This window comes from Pyrgilauda ruficollis, unplaced genomic scaffold (genome assembly GCF_017590135.1).
Source record: "Pyrgilauda ruficollis isolate IOZ18807 unplaced genomic scaffold, ASM1759013v1 scaffold218, whole genome shotgun sequence".
NCBI lineage: Eukaryota > Metazoa > Chordata > Aves > Passeriformes > Passeridae > Pyrgilauda > Pyrgilauda ruficollis.
Window position 1 is genome coordinate 53,500 of NW_024521206.1, and position 24,738 is coordinate 78,237.

The following is a 24,738-nucleotide window of genomic DNA, read 5'->3' on the forward strand; positions in this document are numbered from 1 at the left end:
TAGCAGCAGCTGTGTCATTCTAACTTCATGGGAATCTACCTGTACCCAGCTGGCAACAGCTGTAGCCCTTTTCTGAACAGAAATTAGTAGTTTGTATCAACTGCACTTGGAATTTTGTTGTTTCCCCAAATATGTGATTGGTTGAAAAAGTCACCTTTTCATATATGACAAAATGAACAAATGCACTACCCAGGAAATTAATAATTCTTTGGGCCTCTCCCTGTTTGACCACTACCGTTTTGTTGTGTACTTACTTTTGTTGTGTACTTACTTATGCCTGACACTAACAATAGATTCCAGGGCATATGACAATTCTAATGTTTACTTTAAGTCAGTAAAAAGTTGGATACATTTATTTAATGTGTCCCTTTGAAACAGACACTGGTCTGTACACCTGTCAAATGTTTTTTGTTTTATTAAGGAACTTCATTAATAAATTAGAATTTCTTAATTTTCCTAGACAGATTGCTCACAATCTAGTAGATAATGATATTTTATTTTTCCAATGCTCAATTTAATTCCATTACTCATATTTAATTGGAATCCATATATTGTTAGGCTCTCTTTTCTTTCTACATGATTGCCTAGTAGTATTTGTTTTTTACTGAATGTTTTATGTAGGCTTAATTTTTAAAAATATAATAGTTCCTGTTTAACAGGCTATGTCTAACACTTATTCCAACAGATATATTTTCTCCCTCTCCTTCTCTCCCCTCTCTTTCTCCTTCTCTCCTTTGCTTCTTTCTTTTTATTTATTTGCACTTATTGTTGCTTGCAGCTGCTCTTAGTTTGATATTATCTGGAAATGTAATTAAATCCCTGTTTGATTTTTCCCTCAGATCATTAACAAAGCTATTAAATGAAAACAGGCAACTCCAGTTTGTTGCCCTATATTATATCACCTTCTAAGAAGTTTCTTACCCAGGATTCTTTAAGCAGGAAGATCTTAAATGTTTAGCAGATGACTAGCTGGACTGCAGTTATTTTATAACCTTTGCCCACAACAAATGCTAAAATGACTGTAACATTAAATGGCAAAGAAGATCCTGTCTTCCTAAGGTATAATGGCAGAATAGTTTTTTGTGCAGAAATATTTTAGAATAATAGCCAGGTGCAGTAAATCCATAGCTTTGCAATAGTTTTCTAATAGTTTTCTCTTCCTGTCTTTAGATTAAGCACAGGAAAGTGTTTTGTGCACCTTCAACAAACTTTGAATCCTGTTAGGACAGGCTACATTCAGATTCATAGGGAGTCAACCCTGTATAGGAATGAACATGCTTCCACAGAGAGCAACCAGAGGCAGAGGGGCTGTTTCTAAATATAGAGCTCTGGATTTTCCAGGGCAATGACATTGTTGTAACAAACAGATGACTTCATAAGATAGCATAAGGTTTTAATAGAAGAAAAAGGATAGAGTTCAGTACGTGATGAATTTGGAACCCCTGGACTTATTAACATCTCTCCCTTGACTCAGCCCAGCTGTGAAATTCTACCATAGTAAATATGCATGTGACGTGTATGTTCATCCAGCTCCCAAAAGCTGTGGAAGTCCTGTCCTATCTCCTGCTATAAATATGAGATGTAATCATGATCCTTAATCAGCACTGTCATCTCTTTTTTTTTCTTCAACATCTCCTATTTTGGATACCCCACCATAATTCCATGAAGATTCCATTACTTTCTTCTTTTTCTTGTGATGAAAAAAGTGCAAAATATTTTCTTCCACATAAAAGTTTTATTTTTGAGTGGGAAAACTATTGTGGATTTTAAGTAATGGTGACAACAAAATCAGGACAGAGGTTCAGTTTATTTACTGTCTTAGTATTTTACAGGAAGTGAATAGGTAATTTTATTCCTCTAAATTGCTATAGATAATTTTCTGCAATGCATTAGTCACATGAAATTTCTTTTGTATTTCTGTAACTGAACTGCACATCTTACTTAGATGTCTAGGACAGTTAGTATTCCTCGTCTTCATTTTCATTTATCTTATTTTATTATAGTTACAAAACAGGCTATTTTTAAGATACTGAAATATTTCAAGATGCCACTAAGTATTTGTTGGTAGTCCTTAATTAAAAGTAAAGAAATATTGTAAAGTACAAATTAGAAATTTTTTTCTCTGACTGGAAAATTAAGAATTAGTGGGTTATTACTGTATATCTTTGTCAATGGTTTCCATTGCTAAGAATGCTTAGCTGGCATATGCTACCTGTGCCATCCATTTAAATTCTTTTCTCCCTAAATAAGGAACATCCCCAGATGAATAATTAAAATGTGGCTGACTTTCCTCCCTTTGCTATTGGCTTTCTTTGTGACTGTCTCTTAAAAATGCAGGAGATTTCTTTTTTTCACTTTCTAGCCACTCAGTTTAGGACTGCAGCACAATCCTCTTATCTAGCACTGCTTGATTCTGCTACTTCTCTGCTCTGTCTTTTCCTCCTGATTTTTAATTAGACCTAATGTATTTGGTTTCTCTCTTACTCCTTGTGTATTATTTTCATGAATATGTAGTGTCTTGTACCTTAATTATGCTGGGTGCTTAATTTCTTTGTAGCCTGATTATTACCTTTACCTTTTTTTACCTTCATTAATAAAGTGTTTCAGGACCTAGTTCCTATAAAATACTTTATCTACTGAAAAAATCATTAACATTAGTCCATGTTTGTCTGTTACTTTTAAAATGTTAATCCATGCCTCTCTGCTGTAGGAGCAAAAGTAAATTTAAGTGATGGAAATGCATGTAGAGATAACTTAAACTACAGCTACTGTTGCATACCACATTATTGGTTCTGGCTATTGAAAAAGCAGTAGAGTTGCTACCTGTCTCAGATGAACTTTGATATTCACCTGTGGCAAGTGCTTAAATGTACTTAATACATTGTGATATTAACACTAGCAAATGGCTTTGTTTAATATAATGAAAAGTTTATTTTCTAAAAAAGTTAATTATCAGAAAATCAGTGATAGAAGCTACTCTGCTTTTTAGACATTTTCTTTAAATCCAGCATGCAGCCTTTTCTATCACTGATATATAATGGACAAGGGAATATGACCTTTGACCATGTCTGGTCTGCCTCTTCAGATGATTCCAGTTTTGTAAACAAGTTAAGCCAGTATTTAATGCTTCTGTACAGAGATATCAATTACATTTCAACATTATACTATATAATAAGATATAATAATAGAATTATTATAGAATTAGTAGAATAAGGAAGAGATTAATTCAAAACTAAATTCAGAATTAAGAACTAAATTGAGGGATTCTCCTGGTCTAAAAGAGCAAGGACACTCATCGTAACCAGACTTATGTTATCACACAGGTTGAATAAAGCCATTATATTATATTATATTAAAAATGCTCTTGGTAGCAAAATTTTGTGCTCTGCTATTGTATTTCATTGTAGCTGCTTTTGTGAATGATACAGTGAAAAATTTTGCTTGAAAGTGATATTTTTCTTCGTATGAATAATACAATCTACTTTTATAACTGGTTATGGAAATGGATGGCATTGTGATTGTAATTTAAGTCCACTGTAATTTTATCAAGCACAAAATGTAAACTTGTGTTCTGGTGCATCATGGATAATTAATTTTTGGACACTTAGTTTCCCCTGTAATTCAGTTAATATCAAAGAGACTTTTCAGGACTTTTACAAACCTTACGTGTTTCTTAAATGTACCCATATTTGTTCTTCTGTCCTGTAATGTTTCTCTTGAAATCCAAGAGCTTAGGAGTGGTTGCGTGGAACCCAGCAGAGGTGTTATTCCTGGGTCTGTCCTGTCTTTAAGGATTTCTAGAAGGTATATTTCATTTTCCAGTCACTATAATATTGTAGGATTTCCATGAAATTGCCTATCTTCCTCTCCGATGAGTGTCGAGACCCTTAGTTTTTCACTAAAATGGGTACTGAAAAGAAATTGCAAACCTTTGTTTCAAGAAGGGGAAGAAAATAATTAGACATTTTGTTCAGTGTATTACATATAATCAGCAGTGCACAGGAAAAATTGGTTATGAAAATCTGCAGTGATGTCAATGCATAGAGGACTGTTATAGACCAAAATGACTGTGATGCCATTTTCATCAAAATAACTGTTCAGAACAATACAGGCAATAACTGTTAAGTTCTAAAACAGTTGAGAAACAATGCAGATAAAAACCATTTAGATAGGAATGTTTCTGTTCCAGGAGCAGGCATTGTGAAGACAACCTCAGAAATAGGAAAAAGCAGGGAGGAATAGATGATGCAGCAATTTATTGCTTCATTTCCATCTTCATAGTCTACTGCTTTGATTCTCCTCAGAAAGTGCTCATTGTTTACTATTCCCTTCTTTATCTTTCTTAAAATGCTGGTACAGAAAACTTGCCCTGCTATGAAAATGGAGGGCACACAGTAGCCTACCAAAATAAAACTCAAAGATAAAAGTTTCCTAATGTGTCAGTAGATCTGTACAGTTCCTTGAGTCATATCTGGGTGGCAGACAGTAAATAAGTTGACAGTTGTATTCAGCTACTGAATACAAGTTACTTTTCCTCCTTTGAGTTCCTTTTGCAAAATTTTAAGTCCTTCGCTTAAGTGCGAAGTGCTTTATAAAGAGTAATTGAAGGTTACCAGTGCTGTGAGATGGGTAAAGTTGTTTATTTTTTTAGTTGAGAGGAACAGAGCAATATCCAAAAGTGTGGATGTCAAGCAGAGCACCTGACATTATTGAAAAATCACTACTGTATCCACTGTATCCAGCTTGGAGTTTTTCTGCCAGCACCATTCATCTGTGGAGATGAAGATGGACTTGCATTATATATGAGGAGCTGAGAGCAGTTATTAGCATTGTAGTTAATGTGGCTCTAATATTTTCATAGTAGCTAAAATAATGTAAAGAAATAATTAAATCAAAGTTAAAAGGGGGAAGAAAACACTGAATGCATGAAAGGATGTTCTTCTAACCCTCTAATATTTTCCCAGTCTGTTACTAGGCACATGTTATTTGTTGTAGCCTCCATATACAGCAAAAGTAGCATACACATATCAAGAAAGTTCTGAAATAGATTTAGGCACTACTGTATTTTGATTTAGACATTATTGGAAATTACATCAGGTGTATGAAGGTGAGGTAGTATCTTAGAGTTCACAAAAAACCCAGCAATTTGTCTTGTAGTTTCACTTCCCACCCCTTTTTTTGTGTTTAGGTAATAGACTGTTTTCATTGAATTTCATGTGCAGGGGAGATAAACCAATCCTGTTCACTAATTAATTACTTGCTTTTATCACCTTAGAGTATTTTAACTGCAGGATCCAGTGATTGAATATAAAATGGCTAATTAGTTCAGTGAGGCAGTCTGTGCTGCTGGTTTAGTAATGAGGAGTTTGCTCTCTAGTTTTGATGTGCTTTAACTCATGGAATTCCATTGCAATGCTAGGTAGCACTTACTCTGTAGATCCTGTGGGGTGTGGAGGGGAAGTGGGAAGGGAGTGTAACAATGTCCTTAGGGAAAGCTTTAGTAGGTTTATGTCTTTACTGACAGATGTGAATCCAGGTGGTAACAACTCCCAGCATAGAGAAATTGCCTCTTCTTCCTCCCTGAACTGGCTGTTGAATTTTTAGCAAAAGTCCTATGACCTCTCTCTTACAGTTTCAACAGATTGGACCCATGTTTGAAATCCCTAGATGTCCTGTTTGTATTTACAGGGATTGCAGAGCAGTGCTTACAAAGGAAATTTCCAAATCACATACTAGTTTTTACTTGTTAGTAGCTGGGGGGAAGAAACTTTGTTTCTAGCAGTACTAAGAATTTACATAATCTTGGTATTATATAGTGAAAGTCAGCTTCTCTTTTACTAAGGAATTTACTCTGTAGCAGCTCAGTGTAATGTGTGGCCAATTTGTAGAGCTTTCACAATGTAAATAAAGAATATTTTCTTGCTTTCTGTGTTAAAGATAAATACTGATAATATGAAATTACTGCTTTAAGTAGGAAATGCTTTATAAGGAAAAAAAAATCCTAAACAGAGACACGTAATTTTATGCAATTATCTCTGTATTTCTTCAGGATGTTGGCTTTAGAGAACATTAGGGAGGAGGAAGAGAAAGAAATAAACACACAGGTTTTTCAGGGGAAAGAAGACAAATAGATGTAGTTGATTTTAGTGGAGTTTTTTGTTTCGGGGGGATGGTGTGGGGGGGTTTGTTGTTGTTTTATTGGGGATTTGTTGTTTACTTGTTTGATTTGGTTTGGTTTTTTAATGTCCATGTAGAAAGAGTCATTCACTGTAAATACTTAACACTGATGATGACTTCTCATAGTTAATTTTGGTCATCAGACCTCTATATTTATATTTTCATATTTCCCCTAACTCATGTTGTTTCTCTTAACATATGGAGTGAAACTCCACTGTGGATTTCTTACGGAAGGTTAAGAAGTAAAGGGTCTTTATAAACCCCTTAAGATTATTATACTAGAACTCCTATCTGTAGAAAATAGAAATTAGTTATAATTATTGAAACTGGAAGAAAATTAATGTCATAATTTATTGTTTTAAAGCAATGGGAATAATAGTTGCTGATGCCATTTTTTTTTCCAGATTCTGGCTATAACTTCAGTAATAAATCATATTGACTGAAAGCATCTTCTGTGTTTTTCTGTTATGTCTAGACTGAAAAATAACATCCTTTTAAAGGACGCTGTCAGATATAATGAGGAACAGTGAAGAATTTATTTGAAAATACTGAAAAATCTTAAGCAAACCCTCAGAATAATAGTAAAAAAGCCACCAAAATCTTGAGGTACCCATAGCTTTCAGTGTAACTGTTTAAAAAATGCTTTTAAGCATGCAAAATACATAGAAAAAATTATCCGTAAAATTAAGCAACAAATCACTGAGGATATGAGATAGATGTAAAATGACAGTAGAAATACTAACAAGACAATATAACTTTGTGACATTTGTATGCTGAATGAATGGAATTATCACATCTAAAGTATTTTCTAAATAAGTGACAGAAAGAGAATATCATACACAGGATGACAGAAGAAGGCAAATTTGCTTATGTCAGAAGTAAATATATGAAGTGCTCACAAAACTTTATTAACAGAAATGATGTATTGAAAGTAAGACACAGTATTATAGCATTAAAAAATGGGGGAGTTTTAGCTAAAAGTGGAAAAAAGTATTAACACTGTGAGACTCAAAACATGCAAACATGTAATTTGTTCTTTGTAGTGTTAATTTATATATATCCTGAACAGAGTGTCACAGTCTTTATGAACTTCCACGAATACCCGGTGATTTTCATGGAAGTTTTAGTCAATTTTCAGTAGGGATGAAAAGCTTTTTCTCTAGTTGATTTTGGATGAAAAAGAAAACTCATATATTCTATGTACAAGACTGACAAAAATTATGCAAACTGAGTGTAGTCTTTGTTTATAAGCACCATACTATGCATCTTATTTATGATCTGCTTTCCCAAATAAGCAGACTTATGCATGAGGAATAAACCTAAGACAGTTCAGTATATAGATTTTGCTTAACCTGACTCAATATTTTTAAATGCTAGGTCATACTTCAGGTAAGGAGATGCCTGTGCTTTCAGTTAACTGTAAATTTTCTTTGAGGTACAACCTTGTTGCTTTTTCCATTCCTTATGTGCATCAGTTGCAAAATCTAGACTATATTGAGTAACACGATAAAAAAACTAATTACTGAAGTATGATTGGAACCTAAGTCATAAATTCTTGCAGTTCCATGGTGATACTTTTTACACACTTATATATATAAAGTATATATAAACAGTATAAACAATGACAATTTGATTTTGTTTTGCAGCTCACTTGCTTTAACCAATATAGCAGTATATAACAATACCACATGCTAACATCAAGCTATGTAGCACAGTGCACACTGAGCTGTTTTATGCACATCTTCACCTGGTACCTGTTAGTTCAGATGTGTTTTTTAGTGGTCCATCTTCTCAAACCACATGAATAACTTTGTTTCTATCACTCAAGCTCTAGAGCTATTAATGTTCTTAGTGGCAGAAAAGCTGCATGAGTCAAATATGTTAAAATTCTTAAATCAAGTTATGATATTTAGGATCATACCTAGGCTCTGTCTACATATTGAATAACATAGCCCAGTATCAATATGGATGAGCTGATTAAAGTGGGTGTAAGAGCTTCAGCATTCTTAAATATGGCTCTTGACTTTTAGTTTGGGTTAAATGTAGTTCAGTCGTTTGTCATTACCGTGGGTAATGTTGGAAGCTGTTTGCCACTGGTTCAGACCTTTCTGCATTAGCTGTAGAAACAAATTCCATAGAAAGAAAATTCTGTAGCTAGAGAAACAAATTTCATGCACACCATGAGCAGAATTCTAAGTTAGTTTCTTCCAAGAGCAATGTAGTTTGCATGCACCAAATTCATTCTTCAAAAACCAATGAATGTGCATTAAGTGCTCAGGGGATTCACTACAGAACTATGTTACAGGTCCAGTTCAAAACATCAAAGTTAATGCAGTTTTTCTGGAATATTGATGTAAGCCATTTGTGAGCATATTAGCTGTTTAGGTAAGCAGAACCACAGTAAATTTCATTTAAAAATAATTTTGCCCATGATGTTTGTAATGGTATAGAATTAATCGTCTTGCTTGATGTAGCTCTCCCTTTTTATTGCATTACAATGGGAATGATAATATTTATTTTGTTGTATTTTAATAAACTGCAAAACACTGAAATTTAATATACATATAGTATGTCTATAATATATTATTAGAGAAGTAGAGAAGTCACAGTAGGTCTTTTGTCAGGTATTATTGCATGTTTTCTGATCTAAAAAAATAAACAAATTTGAGGTGAAGGGAGGGAGTTGACTTTCTGAGCTTCTCATCCATCACTGAGCCAAAATATCTTTTCTATGCTGAGTAGCTTTTAACTTTTGATAGAAACTCTTAACAGGCAGAGGGAAGATGGAGCTGTTTCTCAGTTTTCTCACTGAAACACTTCCTGAACCCATTTCAGGATGCTTCTTCAAATTAGAGATAGTTTTTCAAATTCAAACTCAAAATAGTTTTACATAGGATCCAATTCATTAATCTGGGATTTATTTTTGTGGAGGAATAAATGGAGGGCAGTTGTGGTGGATTAACTTTGCATAGCTGCCAGATACCCACACAGATGCTTTCTCATTCCCCATCCTCAACAGGACAGGGAAGTAAAATAAGACAGAAAAACTTGGAGGTCAAGATAAAGGCAAGGAAATCACCTACCAATTACCATCGTAGCAAAACGGACTGAACTTAGGTAACATGAATTTAATGTATTGCAAATTAAAATAGAGTTGGATGGTGAGAAATAAAAGACAAAAACTGAAATACTTTTTTCCCTTCCCTTCTTCTGAGGCATTTTTTCATTCTGAAATTCTTCACTTCTCCCCTGAGGGGTGAGTGGGGAATGGACGTTCTGAACTGTCCATAACTCTTGTCAGCTCTTGTCTTTCAGTCTCACACTCCTCCCCTGCTCAACTGTGACTCCTCTCTGTGGACTTCATGAGATTCTCTGCTTAGGCACTTGAAGCATCTCCAGCATCTCCTCCCCTCACTTTTTCATAGGATTATTTCTGACTTTTTTTTCCTCCTTCCCTTACTTCTGTTTCTCCACAACTGCTGTGAAGTGTTTCTTTTTTGTAAATAAGTCACTGAGAGGCATGACCATCTTAGCTGAGGGGCTCAGTCAGTTTAAATGACTTCTGAATACTTTCAGACCTGTAAAAATGTGGGTGTTTAATTTTTTTTTCTAATTTAGAGACCTGGCTGCAAGGAACTGCTTGGTAGGTGAAAGCAACATCTTGAAAATAAGCGATTTTGGGATGTCCCGGCAAGAGGACGATGGCGTGTACTCATCATCAGGCCTAAAGCAGATTCCAATCAAGTGGACTGCTCCAGAAGCTCTGAACTATGGTAAGAACATAACTGGATTTTCTTGCCAAAAAAAAAAAAATCCAAAGTACAGTAAAGAGCACCAGAGCCACAATATTTGAGTGTATATATATTTATACACAGTTCTTTTCCCCCTGTTCAAATTAATGATATTTAAAATAATTTTAATATTTCAGTCTGATTTATGTAAAAAATGCAGTTTTGCTGCTGAAAAACAATTGGGCAGCAAAATCAGAATTGCTATTATGCAGCAATAGCAGAGTGCTTTGATTCTGTTGCTGACTCATTCTTGTAGACAGCCTCGTCAGTCATCTAAATTATGATCATTAGCAAATTGAAAGGCAAGTTCTGCATATTTATGGCCCCTCATTGAAAACAGTGGAAAATGTTAAGGTACTAGAACACTGTGTTAGATAATTCATTGCATTGGTGAAAAATACAGTCATTGTTTTATTTTGGGTTTTTTTTTTTAACAGCAGTTTTTCTTTACCTGCATTTTTGTGTATCACTAGGTTGTTATATTGGGGATAAAAATTCATTATTTATCATGAGGGAAGTGGTCCACACTACATGGGTAATAGTTCCAGAATAGAAATAGAAGCTGCTGCTCTTAGCTTTTTTTGCTTATATGAAACTATAAAAATAAGTTCTTCTAGGTAAAGTGGGCTGTGGAGAAGCAGCACATTTAATAAATTGTGCCATGTTTTGAATGTACTTCTCTAAACCAGTTCTTTAGTTGAGTACACAGAGTAAAATATTTTTTTAATTCTTCATTTGAAATGTCTATTTCTGTTTGAAATATTTCTGCTGTCCCGTAAATTTAGCCTTTTTTTGGAAACCATGCATTGGAAATCATAAGTTTGTGAATTATGATTGGTAGAACAATGCTTCCTCTCATTAGCACTTCTGCAGCAGTTAATGACATAGCACAGTAATGCAGACCTTCTCTTTAAAAGGTTGACAGTAAATTCAGTTTAGTATTTGATCCTGTATTACCAATTATTCTAAGAGGTGTTAGTGTTGCCAACATTCACTGGCGAATGCTTTGCTCTTTTGGGTGTTTGATCCACTATAAAAGGTGTTTCGGGTTTTTGTTTTTGTTATTGTGGAAATACATACAGTGTTTTCGATGTTATCCTTATATCCTTGATGTTGTTGATGATATCCTTATAACCATATGTGGTCCAGCTGGCTACATTTAGCAGGAAACAGGCTTTTGTGACAACACCTTCACTTTGTACTGCTGAGTCTGTTTTTTTCTGCACAGTACAGGAGAAGAGGGGGTTGTTTATTAACATGGACTTACTTTGTGTTTCCTAAAGCACATACATGTTCCAGCAGCTGTAAGTCATTTCTGTAATATTTGGGAAATAAGCTCTCTCAAATTTGTTAATATGTTCAGCAGTCAATATTCAACTTTCAGAATGTCATGAAAGATTTCTGTGTGTTTTTTTTTGAAGGATAATTTTTTCCACTCCCTTGAAAGATATTAGTAGAACTTACTGGATTATGTTTCATTGTTTTCCATTCTAATAATAAGGTTGTAAGAATTGCATTGAATTGTGTAGATAAGATTGGAGGTTTTTAAGATATCAAAATGAAATAAAACTAAATCTGCAGTATTTCAAAACTAGTTGGTAACCACTGGCTGGGTTAGTCCTAAATATTAAGATTCAAAGGTTGGAGGAAAATGAGAAATAGGGTCATTTGGCCATTACATGAATGCTAATGTGATTAAGAAGCTACAAAAAAGTTCTTTTTTTCATCTTTGCTGAAGTCACTGTATGTGGCAAACATATGACGCATTAAGAGTGGTCACTAAAGTATGTTAATTTAAGAAAAAACACAAGTAGTGAAGGCTAGAAACCAGACTAGGACAAGTGTTGTGGTTCTGACACAAATTGTGTCAGAAGTCAGAAGCAAAATTCAGATGCCACTGGAGTCTTTGAGAAATGGAAGCTTTGGTTCTGTGGGAGCTGTTCAGAACCTTTCTACGCCATTATTGGGAAGGAAGGCAAACACCATCACTCCAAACGTCTCCCCTTTCCTCCTTCTTCCTCCTACTTTATACACTGAGCCTGACGTCACATGGTCTGGAATATCCCTTTGGTCTGTTTGGGGTCACCTGTCCTGGCTGTGTTCCCTCTCAAGGACCCCCAGCTTCCGCACCAGCATGGCAGTATGAAAAGCAGGGAAGGCCTTGGCTCTGTGCAATCAAAGCAATAACAAAACTATCTCTGAATTATCAACCCTGGGTTCAGCACAAATCCAAAACAGTGCCCTGTACCTGCCACTGTGAATAGAATTAACCCCACCAAAACCAGCACGTATTTTGGGTGATTATGGGGTATTTTTGCTTCCTGATCTTTGAAAATTAAAATACATTTAATATGTATGTTTTCTCCCTACAGTATTTTGAGTTGTGATGTTAATAGTAACGTGGGGAGGACTTGGGTTTTTTTTTCTAAACTGATCTTTTTTTTTTTCCCTCAGATAATAGCATAAAATATAATTAACTGTACAGAACTTGTGCTTTCTGTAAAAAAAAAAAAACCAGCTAATCATCTATCTTGTATTTGCTGAATGCTTTCAGTGAAAAGTGTTAAATTACTGGATGCCCAACTGTGGGAAGTTGATACACAGACAAGAAAACTAATCTTACTCCAAAAAGCATAGTGAATATCCATAATTGCCAACTATGAGGCACACAAGCTAACATAGCACAGCTGTAAGTGATACTTAGTCTAGGAGTAAACTGAGATTTCTGAATCAGAACAGTTTCTTTCATCAGAACAGTTGTCACTGTCATCAACTGTCACTATAATTTACATGTATTTTCCTTTTTTTCCTAGTCAGAAGTGGCTTAGTTTGGCTTGCTTGATGGTTAGAGATAAACAATCAATACATTCACAAGTGTTGTTTTTAAGAATAAAGACATGTAAATACAAAGTAATAGTATGCAAGAAAGAACAGTCATGAAAAATGTTGAAAGTGAAGTTGAAAATGGATTTTTAAGGTAACACTTTCACCGATTCTGCTGCAAAAGGCTAGGAGTCTTAATTTTCTAATGTGAATCCATCAGGGACAATAAAAATATCTGCTCAAAAATGTCTCCCTGTAAGAGAAAGCTATAATTCCACAGAGAGGCTTGGAATTTAATTGTCTATCAGTTATCTATTTTGCTATCTCTGAAGCATAGTTGGCGGTAATTGAACCAGCAGACCTGGTTTTTTCTTTTTTCTTAAACTGATTGGGTGTGTCAGTTTTGCAGGATCCAGCCTTACTTTGATTTTCAGAGATCAGTTTCTCAAAGCATGAGAACCAGGCCTTCTTCACACTTAGAAACAGTGTTGGTTGTAGCTCCTCTCAGAATAAACACTGCCATGCTAAAATGGAGAACTGGACAAGGTAAATTTTAAAAGAATATTGGAATTGAAAGCCGTTGTAAATTAGTAGGAAAACCCTGACATTTTTTGTCCTTTTATATTAAAAGAAAAATATTTTTGTACATTAAGAAGGAAAGAAATTCTTAACTTGCCTGACCGACTGGAGTGGTCTGTGTAAAACTAGAACTTAAGGTTAGCTTATGATAACTTCAAAGTATTTGCTTTATATAATTTGTTCATTCTTTGAAATACTGGAGACTGAAATCCGTAGAATGTTTTACTAGTAGCTACAGCTTTGTTTTGCTTGAAGCTTGCCAGTGTAACACTTTTACCTTTACAGGAAATTTGGGCCATAATTATGTCAAACACCAATTTCTCTCTATGTTAATTTGAAGGTTTGCTTTCCTTTTCTTAGGGAGATACACATCTGAGAGTGATGTATGGAGTTTTGGAATCCTTTTGTGGGAGACCTTCAGTTTAGGAGTATGCCCATATCCTGGAATGACCAACCAACAAGCACGAGAGCAAGTTGAGAAAGGTAATTATTCCTAAGGAGTGAAAGAAATGCTGGATAAATTGTGAGGATTCAGTGTAAAATAGCCAAGAAATAGCATAAAAGTTTTGTAGCAACTTCAGCAAAAGCAATATGAGGTTTCCTAAATTACTGAATCTAGCTCTTTAGGAGGAGTAGAGTGGTATATGTAGGTCTTCTGAAAAAAAAGGAATACACTGACCAGTAACTTAAAGGTTGGAAGACTTACAGCATGCTGACTTTCATTGTTGCAGAACTAACAGGTGAGATGGAAAGGAGGGGTTTACTGCTGTGCAAAGCAGAAGCCTGAACAGAACAAATTATTTAAGATTATGCTAATGCATTTATAAATATTCTAAACTGCCAGAAAAAAATCTCTGTCATTCCATCTTCTTTATTAAATAATTTCACAGAAAAATGTAGCAATTGTGGTGGAGAATGGTAAGCTAGTTGAGCATTCCAAGCTGCATTTCTCTTTTATAAAATAATCGAAAGGTTAAAATAGGAAATAACTGTGAGTAGGAGTTCAGGAGTTTGATTTATTTTCATCGTCTTTGGTGGCAGTTCAGAACTGTTCCTTCCCTACATAGTGCTACTGTATAATTAATAAATGTGTTCTAAGCTAGTAAAACTTCCAAATTATTTAAAACAAAACAAATGACAAACAAAAAAACTCTGGTTTGCTGATTTACACACATTGTCAGTTTGTTATAGTTTTAAAACTAGGTGATATAAAACTAGGTGTTATAGTTTTAAAAGTAGGTGATAATAAAGTTTCTCCTTAAAGGCCAAATCAAGTCCTAGAGCCTAAGCCATATTTGTTTGAACTTACATGCATTCATCCAGTACCTAGAGTAGATGCATGCAGTACAAAAAAAGTGAAAATATTTCATAGAGTTACCTGTTTTAAGAGGTCAGTGTGATGGCACTATTCTTTAGAAAGGGAGAGACAGAGACCTGTGTAGTGAGTCTGGAGTCACAGAGTTGCATTTAGCTGTAGAGTCCAATGCACATGACTGCACTGTGCACTGCCTGTCATTTGCCTGTGTCTGTCTTGTTGTGGGGAGCCCAGCACTAGACCCAGCACTCCAGATGTGGCCTCAGCCAGTACTAAAAAGAGGGGGCAGATGATCTCTCTCAACCTGCTGCAGTGCTCCTTCTAGTGCAGTCCAGTGTGCCATTAGCATTCTTTGCTGGAAGAGCTCATGCTGGTGTCCAGCAGGAGCCCCAGGGCCTTTCCTGACAAACCACTTCCCAGCGCAGCATTCCCCACCCGTGCTGGTGTCTGGGGCTGTTCCCAGCTGCAGGACTTGGTTCTTCCCATGCTGAACTGCCTGAGGTTTCTGTCAGCCCCTTTCTCCAGCCTGTCCCGGACCCTCTGGACAGCGCCACGACCCTGTGGTGTATCAGCCCCCCTCACGGCTTGGTGCCACCAGCAAGGATGCCCCACTGCTGTGTCACCATCACTGAGGGCCCACCTGCCCCTCATCCACAGCCTTCATGAAGGTGTGACACAGGATGAATAGCCACTTACCTGTGACTTTTGAATGATTAGCTGCTAATTTACTTAACTGATTGTCCATTCTCCTGCTCATTGTCAAGTCAGAGAACTCCTTGGCTGATTGTTGACGCGAACACCCCATGTGTGGAGACACAAGGCTTGACTCCATTTCAGAAGGCTGATTTATTATGTTATATATTATACTGAAATACTACATTAAAACTATACTAAAATAACAGAGAGAAAAAGATCATCAGAAGGCTACAAAGAACAAGAATAGAATAGAATGCATAACAAAATCTTGTGACTGCTCACAGCTTCAGCACAGGTGGCTGTGATTGGTCATCAATTGAAAACAATCCACATGGACCAATGACAGATGCACCTGTTGCATTCCACAGCAGCAGATAGTTCAGATAGTTATTGTTTACATTTGTTTCCTGAGGCCCTCAGCTCTCAGGAGGGAAAAAATCCTAGGAAAGGATTTTTAATAAAATATCATAGCTACAGCTGATGGCAGCAGAGAGGTGTGGAAGGCACTGCCTATCAAAGCAAACCAGAAGAGAAAGAGATTTGAGATAAGATGGAAAGATGCAAAAGTTAAGAAAACAGAGGGAGGAAAAATTAATTACTAAAGTGCAAATGGGGAAGAACTTCCTTAAGGAGACAAAAAAGGGAAGAAATGTGAGAATAAAAGTGGATACATCTTCAAAAAGAGCAAATAAGTTTACTCTCATCTTCATTTTTATCATCAGTTTCCTCACTGCAGGGAAGTAAGGAAATACAACTGAAAACCAGAAGGTAGCTACTTCCTAAGATACAGGAAAGAAATCTGTGTGAGTTGCTATTAGGGATGAGCAGCAAACTGACAGTTCAGCATGCCTAACTTAAATGTCACTTCTATCCAAGCTTTAATTAGTTTCATAGTTATCTTTCATGTACAGGACGTGTATTGAAGATGTTCCTCATATTGCCTTGAAGGTCTTTATAAATGAAATGGTCTTGAACTTTGCTCTTATCTTTTTAGATTTGTCAATATGCATCATTTTTCAGTACTAAAAGTTTTCTCCACCTTTTCTGTCTATCAGGCTACCGAATGTCTGCACCACAAAAGTGTCCAGAAGAAATATATAAAATAATGCAGAGATGTTGGGACTACAAGCCAGAAAACCGGCCAAAATTCAGTGAGATTCAGAAAGAGCTGTCTTCAATCAAAAAGAAAGTGACATAGTGATGAAGAAGTGCCAAACTCAATGTCTGGGACTTTATTTTCCAGTGAAGTAATTGTTTCCGTCAAACACTATGCATTTATATAGCATTATTTGCAATATTCTTCTAGGATTACTTTGAAATTAACTGGTGTACCATCTTGAATGGTGTTTACACCTGCATTAAAGATATGTACCGCGAAATGCTATATATCCAGTCACGGTAGTACTGTAATTTAGGTTACATGTACATAGGAAAGCACATACTATAAATTTAAGGGACTGTGGCTTCTATCTGTTTTACAGCAAATAAGTGCTAGTGACATTTTTCAGAGGTATTCTACTTTAAGCTGTGCTCTCACTCTGCTATCACTGTCCTGTATGTCAGCGTGTTAATGTGGGGATTGTCATACATGTTGGCCTTAATACCGAAGACAGTTTTGACAAGTATTTCAACTAGAACCTTTTGTAAAATTCTTTCTACATCTGATATATTTAGGTGATATTTGGTTTTAAGCATGAAGCTCAGTTAGATTCTAGATGCAAACGTGCTTACTGAATGGAAAAATTCAGAATTTTTTGGACGTTGAATTACTTGTGCATTTATTACCATACAGTAGAAATACTTCTGACTTTTTATGTGATCTACTTAAAGAATGCCTTTTTTCTCCTTCAATGCTATCAGAATTCAGTAGCATGTTTCTTTTATGGTGACCTATGTTTATTTTAGAAAAAAAAGACTAATATAAAGTATATTTCTTAGCACATGCTAAGAAATACTGCAAACTATCTGCCTTCCAAAAAATATGTGAAAGTACCAGGACAAGAAAAAGAGGTTTATTAATGCTAGCAGCAGATGACAAATATCATTGATCTTAGAGGCACTAAAGAATATATTGCTAGATTTGCTTTAGATCCTGATTTTTTCCCTTAAATTGGTAGAAATTCTCAGAATGCAGCTGGAGCATGCAAAAGTTTATTCTGAACAAAAGAACATTTCAAACATAGTGTCCAAAGGAAAATACTACTTCTGTATGGCATCACGAAGTTGTTAAAACAACCAAAAGGAAAGAAGTATGTTTAAAACCTGTGACAGGGAACAGCAGAGTAGAAATACTAACCTTCTATTTTTCTTACATTATTGCAATCAAATACCAAAAGACTGGGGATAAACAAGGTTTAAATGCACCAAGAATATAAACCTTGTGTTTGTATATATATACATATAAATATATATTAAAAATTAAAAAAGCCAGAAAGAATAAAACCTTACTAGATAGGGGAGGGAGGAAGTGCACCATTTGTTACTTTGACTCTGGGTCCTCTTTGCAGCTGGAATTTTCTAGGGTTCTGAATAGAAATAGGAACAAATTACTGTATCCCTGTCTGAGTTCCAGCATTAAGGTGCTTAAAATACTTCTAGGAATTTACTAAAATATCCAGATCAAGGGATACTAGTTGCTGCTAATGCAAGTGAGAAACAGGGATTGTAAGTAACACAGCATCTGGAATGTTAATTAGCCTTATGTTTTAGTGTTACAGTGGGATTGAGACGTAGTGAATTCAGTGGCTACATTACATTTTTATTCCTGTAGGGTGGCTTTTCTATTGTCCACATCATCTTTTCCTCTCTAAAGTATATTTACAGTAGTGCTGAGTGGTGGTTTAGGGCTATGTGTGACCAAAATATGTGTAGTCTAGAAGAATTTGTCTGTTACATAGGAATTAGTGTCCAACTACAACAATGGATGGTTGTGTGGGATCACATCACCTGCATTTGAGGTGGTACTGTCAGTATCCAGCTGTAAGGAATGGTAAGTGCTTCTTGCATTTTGTTAAGTGATTTTTTTTCTTGGAGACAAGGAAGCATTTATATACACATACCCATTAAAGTGTAGTGCTTGGAAAACTTGGTGGCATAAATTAAAACTTCATTGTAAGTGTACTGGATCTATTTACTTAGTTCTGTACTTCAGTAGCCCAGAGATATTTTTCAAGAGCAATAGGCAACATTCTTGTTAGCTTGTATGCTTCTAAGTAGTACACAAGAGTCTGTGCCTTAATTTGTTAGTATGCTAATGCAAGTGCAAGTGTACTAAGATCTAAGAAATGTTTCACAATCATTTGGGAAAATCCATCCAACTGCATTTCCTTACATATGCATTCCTGAAGTCTGCACATAAGGATAACAGTGTCAGCATTATCAGCTTTTGTGGAGAATTAATATTCTTTTGTTAGAGGGATGGACTGTTTCTTTGCCATATGCCATCTTGACAGCAAGAAATACTGCTTTATTCACATAAAATAAAATACTGTTGTATTTGTCATAAATTAACCAGTCACCATCCTGACTCTCACAGAAGGATAAAAACAATACTAACATTTTATTCTGGAATAGTAAACCTCCATACACGTATATCTCACTTCTGTTTAAATTTGAAATCTTTTTAAAACAGGGGATTTCTACAGCATTAGGAAAATTTGTTACTATTATTGAATTAGGCACCAGTTCAGCTGAAAACTAGTAACACTTTGGGAGAATACCAGAATGGCTTTATAAGTATAGAATAAATTTCAACACAGGTACATGTCTTTTCATTTATTTAACTTTTTGTATCATTAATTTAACAGTTTGTGGCAGAATTTGTTCATCATGTCTGACTTGTAATTGTTGAAACTGTTCCATTTAGGAAGTGGAATCCCTACCTGTAGATACTGCAGGCCTCTCACAGGAGCATTCACAACCAAGCCTGCCATGCCATGAAATTTAAAAGAGAGACATGGCACTAAAGAAGCAAAGCTGCAATATCTTCTCTCCATGGCCTTTTGATGACTTACCTTGTCAGGTTAATCGTACCAGGTTAGCCAGGTCGTTTGGCTCACGAACTGTGTTTATCGTAGAGAACTTAAAAAGAGAACTTAAAAAGAAGTTAAGCTTCAGTCTCTTTTGCAAGCATGGATTTCAGGTTAGGTTGTTAAACTGGCATTGTCACAACCAGAGGGACCCTGAGAGAATCCTGAATTATTTTACATTGTTAAACGTAGGAAACTCTAAATACTGTTATCTTCAGTTTGTAATGTGAGAGGGAATTCAACAGGTTATCTCTTATTTTCATGGTTTTTCCTATGAATTGCATTCATTATTTTAAGAAAATTGCTTTGATGGCAAAAAGTGCATCCTTAGTTTGTTTTTAGTAGAAAATGAGCGTGTATTAGCTTTCAAGTCCAGTCCTCAGTGAAGTCATAAGGTTTTCTAAGCTTCCTTATTTTATGAAAAGTGAAATAGTGAAAAGTATCTTATCTGGAAACAAACCTTTCTTCAGCAAAGGGTGGTGATGTAGAGTTAGCATCCCACGAAGGCATTATCTTTGAAATGTGCATTTTCATTAGTTTCTGAGAAAACCAATGAACTAGCTTTTAGTTTATCAACTACAGTTATACTGCATTTCTTCATAACAAAAATATGCCCTTTTGCAGAGTTGCCTAAAACTTTTTTTGGAAATTGCTGTTGGGAAGTGCATCACCAGAAGGCCATCAGTGAGAACTGCAGCTGGTAAACCCCATTCTTACTGACAGGAAAGAGAAAACTGGTTAAGGAAATACTAGGGTATTCATACTCAAGTATTTTTTCATTAATGTTTTTGACCACCTGTTATGCTTACTTAAATCCTACAAGCATATCATTAAAATTGACTGTGAAGTTACCTATTTGTTATCTCTTTATAACTATTTTGTTACCGTTTTTGCACCTGTTGTAAAGGTAATAAAGAAAACAAAAAAGAAGAAAAATCCCCCACATTTTTCTGAGGTAACAGTGTAACCAAGTCTCAGAAGTATTTACAAATGTCTCCCCTCCAGTTTTCTCAGATGTGCTGCTGCACAAATATTAACAACAGTGATTAAATACTAGCCCTGTTTCCAGTATTCTTGCTGTCATATCCTCTAAATGTCAGTGCTACTCACAGACTTGAGGGAGTGCAATATTTTGACCTAAGCTAGTGTGTAAATAGTGTCATCAAACATGATATTCAGCAGTTCTGAGAACAATTGATTGTCACAAATAATAACTCATTATAAAGATTAAATAGAAAGAAGCTGAGAGAGTCCACTTTCTGTAACAGCTGTCCTGTTTTTTGGCACCGGAAATACTGCTTTGTGCCAGTACACTTGGATTTGTAACATTTTTACGGCTAAGCATAAAATTTTTGCTATTAAAGGAAGAGTTTGCCAATTAATTTTTTCTTCTTGTAAAGCAAAAATGGACTTCAGATACTGTTGGAAGCTTTCTTCCTGGGCAAGTCAGGGAAGAACACCCCTGCTACCAATGAAGTTATGCATTTTTTTTCTTAGAATGGTCTTCGTGCCGTCCTTCACTTCCAGTAATACAGGACTTCAATTAGTAATTAAAAGGTGCATGGCAAGTACAGGGCAAGTCCAGTAATCCTAAAGTTCCAAACAACCATTAGTTTTTAAGACATCTGGTCAATTTGAAATACCAGCTCTATTAAAAATGGGTTTTTTTCAGCTCCCTTCTGCAGATTTACTGAAAAACAAAACAAACAAAGAAAAAGCAGCCTTTAATAACCAGCAACAACTTACTAAGAAAGTGAATCAACCTCAGGAGCCTATCAAGGTTTTCTAAGAGTAACTATCCCTGGGGTAGCTTCCCATTATAAACAAATAAAGTTTAAAGGTGGAAAGCTCCAAATTGAAATGGAAGAATCCATTCACATGTCACATTATGAACAGTCAAGTATTACTACCATTTCTTTCCTCAAAGTGGTACTGAGTTGTGATTTCCAGCTCCTATACGCATTGCAGAATTGCCTATTAGTGTGGTTTTAATACCCAGCTTTACTTTGCTGAGACCTGAAATTTCAAAGAAGCGAAGATTCTCTCATTGAAAATTCCAGCAAGATCTGCCTGGTAGCTCCAACATTTTTACATATTTTCACATCCAGTTATCAGAGTCATTGTTCATTATAGTAAGTACCATATAGAACAGGGCTGGAAGCCCCTGACTTTAAACTTTCAAAATTTCGACCTTAGAATCCGCCTTGATTTTGCGTCTCTGTCACATAAGCAAAAGAAATTTCTGTTTTTCAGCCTTAGGACTACTCTATAAAACAGAAAGGTTCAGAGATGTATTTACTGTTCTCTGCCAGGGAATGCTGCCTCCACCAACAACCCTAAGTTACTATTATGTCCCCTTCTCTTTGATATAAAATTCCAGCTGGAATACATGTCGAGGTATAGAACTTGGGTGTTAACTCAGAGTTGTTTCATTGTCAGGCAGTTGTATATTATTGGCTATTTCAGAGCACGATTTTCTCAGGTATCATCTAGGCAGGACTTAAATTAGAATTTTCAGATGGTTTGTTTGGGAGCAGGGGTGTGAGCTACACAGCTAATTAATTCAGTAGTTACATTGTTGTTTTGCAGGTGTTTGAGATTGTAGCTGTGGAAGGGTAGTTCATTTAGAGAGCTCAGATCCATATGCCTTCTCCACACAAAAAACTGTTAGGTGTACTTAGAAAAAATGGATAAATAAAACCTTTAAATCTAGTTGACTGAGGTCAAAAATTGAAAATATAGAAGAGCCATGAACTAGATTCTTTCTTCCTCTGTCTCCGAGAGTGGAATGCCTTGTAAATACAACTTAATTGATTTATTGTTTATAGATAAATACAGCCTCTGAACCAGTATGCTAACCTAGGATTCACACTGAGCAGAGAACACTTGGAAAAAAATCTTGAATTGCTACTATTTGGCTCTGTCATCTAGTTTTAGAAGCACAAATGTTTATAGATAAGTACTTGAGTTTTGTGAATACAGTAAGTGAGCCAGCCATTGAAACTTATCAATATAAGGCAATTAAACTTTTTAAAACAAAAATCAGATCAGTGATTCTCTTTGCATTACAGATGTTGAAAGTATGAGCCAGAATTGGCATTACTAAAAAAAAAGATGCACTGCACTCTTTTCAATGAGCTCAGTCTTTCTCAACATATGAAGAATTCCATTGTTGTTACATGCAAGTAATAATGCAAAATTCTTGGATAACTGATATGTAAACAATTAACTCTAAGCTGTTGCCTCAATTCTCAAAGAATCATTCTGCTCTCTAAAGGGGATTGCAGTAATCTTACACTTCCTGCTGAGCTCTGCTGTAATAATCTGTACTGTTGCATCTCTCAAATATTTCCTAATTCTGAAGGCTCCATGTACCACAAATGGCACCCTTTCATTATCAAATGAAGTTATTCTGGTGACAGAAAAGTCCAAATACATTCCTGCTTTTGTTTAATTCAGAAGTACTGTGGTGATGTTACTACTTTAAAACGTAGGGAAATGTGTTTGTATAAAAATGGAAGTAACCATGAATCAAGGTGTGAAGCATATTGTTCAAATCACATTTTTAATGAAATTGCAGACCCTAGCTATATCACAAATTGTCAACATCATAAATGACATCAGAGGAACACATTCGTTACTGTCTGGTTTACAATACAGAACATCCTGCTCCACACAGGGAGAATTAAAAAGCTAAATATGCTCCTTGACATTTTGATGTCAGGCCAGATTGGAACAGTACCTTCAAAATCAACAGCAATTACTTAATTCCACCTAAGCCTTATTGTGAACTTCCTTCTTCTTAAAAGACCTTTTCAGACAGCGTTAATTTTCATAATTTTGCTTTCAGGAATTTGAATTCACTACGTCATACGACATTTACTTACAGAAATGATTATACACCCCCACCACTATGAAGTGCTGAGACCTGCAATTCCAGAAGATAAGCATTGTTGTGTTCAGGGAGCTGATCTTTGAAATGTCTCAATTGAAACATCTCAATTGAAACATCCTTTTACATGTCTGTGTCCAGTGTTAATTGTACCATTACTTGTAAATCACAAGTTAATTTGTTTCTCCACCAAGCTTCCCACTTAATTTTGACTAAAATGCTGAAAACATTTAATAGGAAAAAAGCCCATGATACAGGTTCATACACAGGACACAAAAGGCAGGCAGACTCCTAAAGAGAAATACTGAGGAGTGAAAGCCAGCATTAAACACCTGCCTTGTACCTTCTGTTAAAGGACTTCCAGGGATGAAACTTGGGCTGGGGTTGTAGGACTGCTGATTTTAAAATGGCATGTGTTGCTTTTCCTTTGTGTAACTGTTGGCAGCTGGAGATGGAACAGGGGTGTTAGGTAAGGAGGGAAATTCTCATCACAGGCCTGCCATCACAAGCCAAACTTTTGTCACTAGTAGCCTTGAGTAGGCACAGATGCCATTTGCAGATGTCTTTAGGTATCCAGTTCTCAATTTTGTGCCAAAATACGCACCAGCAATACCAGGTAAAGCACCTTTTATGCTCTTTGTTGTTCAAAAATAATATATTTGTGAAACAGATCGATAATACATAACACTGGAAATGGGTCCTTCTTCCCTAAAGTACATGTAAAATAAAATAAAATTTAAAAAAAAAACCCAAACAACTTTTGTGAGTTTATCTGGCTTTTAATTAAGTCTGAAAATTATAACTATGTTATACAGTTTCCAGTTTTCGGTCCTTTATAATTTTAAATAGATCTGCATTTTAACTTTATTTATTTGCCAATTTTTTATGTACTTAAAGTTACACTTTACAATTCAAGCTAACTTTTTATTTTCCTAGGATGTTATGTAAGAGATTTTCAGTATTCTTGTAAACTGCAGACCTTTTTTGAGTAGTCCTTTGTCTTCTCCTTTGGATCACTTACCACTAATGAGTCTGCAGTCCCCATTTTACTGAACTCTTCCAATAAATGTAAAATACTTGTATCAAGCAGTCTCATTTTATTTGATATTTACAAGTTGTGTTTCTTCATTTGCTTCTGTAATCAAGTGGAAGACCAACTCTAGTAACATTACTTTTGGGAATAGACACAATTCAAAATACTCTATTTCACACAGCAGAGGGAGACCAAATTTGATTTTATTTTTTTTTTAATTTCTGGGGATTATCTCTCTATGAGCCTCACTCACAGTTTTGCATCACTTTTGTTTACCTTTTGCATATCAGAAGAAATTGAAGCAAGGGGTAACCTAGAGGGCAGAAGGGAAAGGAGATGTTGAAATGAGCTGAGAACTTTGTTATGAGAACATTATTATGCCTTAAAAAATACAAATAAATGTT

General features: G+C 35.5%; 1 protein-coding gene across 1 annotated transcript in view; it reads left to right on the forward strand.

Moving 5' to 3' along the window:
* Positions 1-24,383, forward strand: part of LOC121354030 (tyrosine-protein kinase Fer-like) — a 63,098-nt gene extending 38,715 nt beyond the window's left edge. Inside the window, exons 7-9 of the mRNA XM_041468340.1 lie at positions 9,796-9,950; positions 13,731-13,853; positions 16,437-24,383. Of these exons, the coding sequence (XP_041324274.1) occupies positions 9,796-9,950; positions 13,731-13,853; positions 16,437-16,579 (421 nt within the window). The 3' untranslated portion in view covers positions 16,580-24,383. The remainder of the gene's footprint in view (positions 1-9,795; positions 9,951-13,730; positions 13,854-16,436) is intronic.
* Positions 24,384-24,738: the final 355 nt, after the last annotated feature.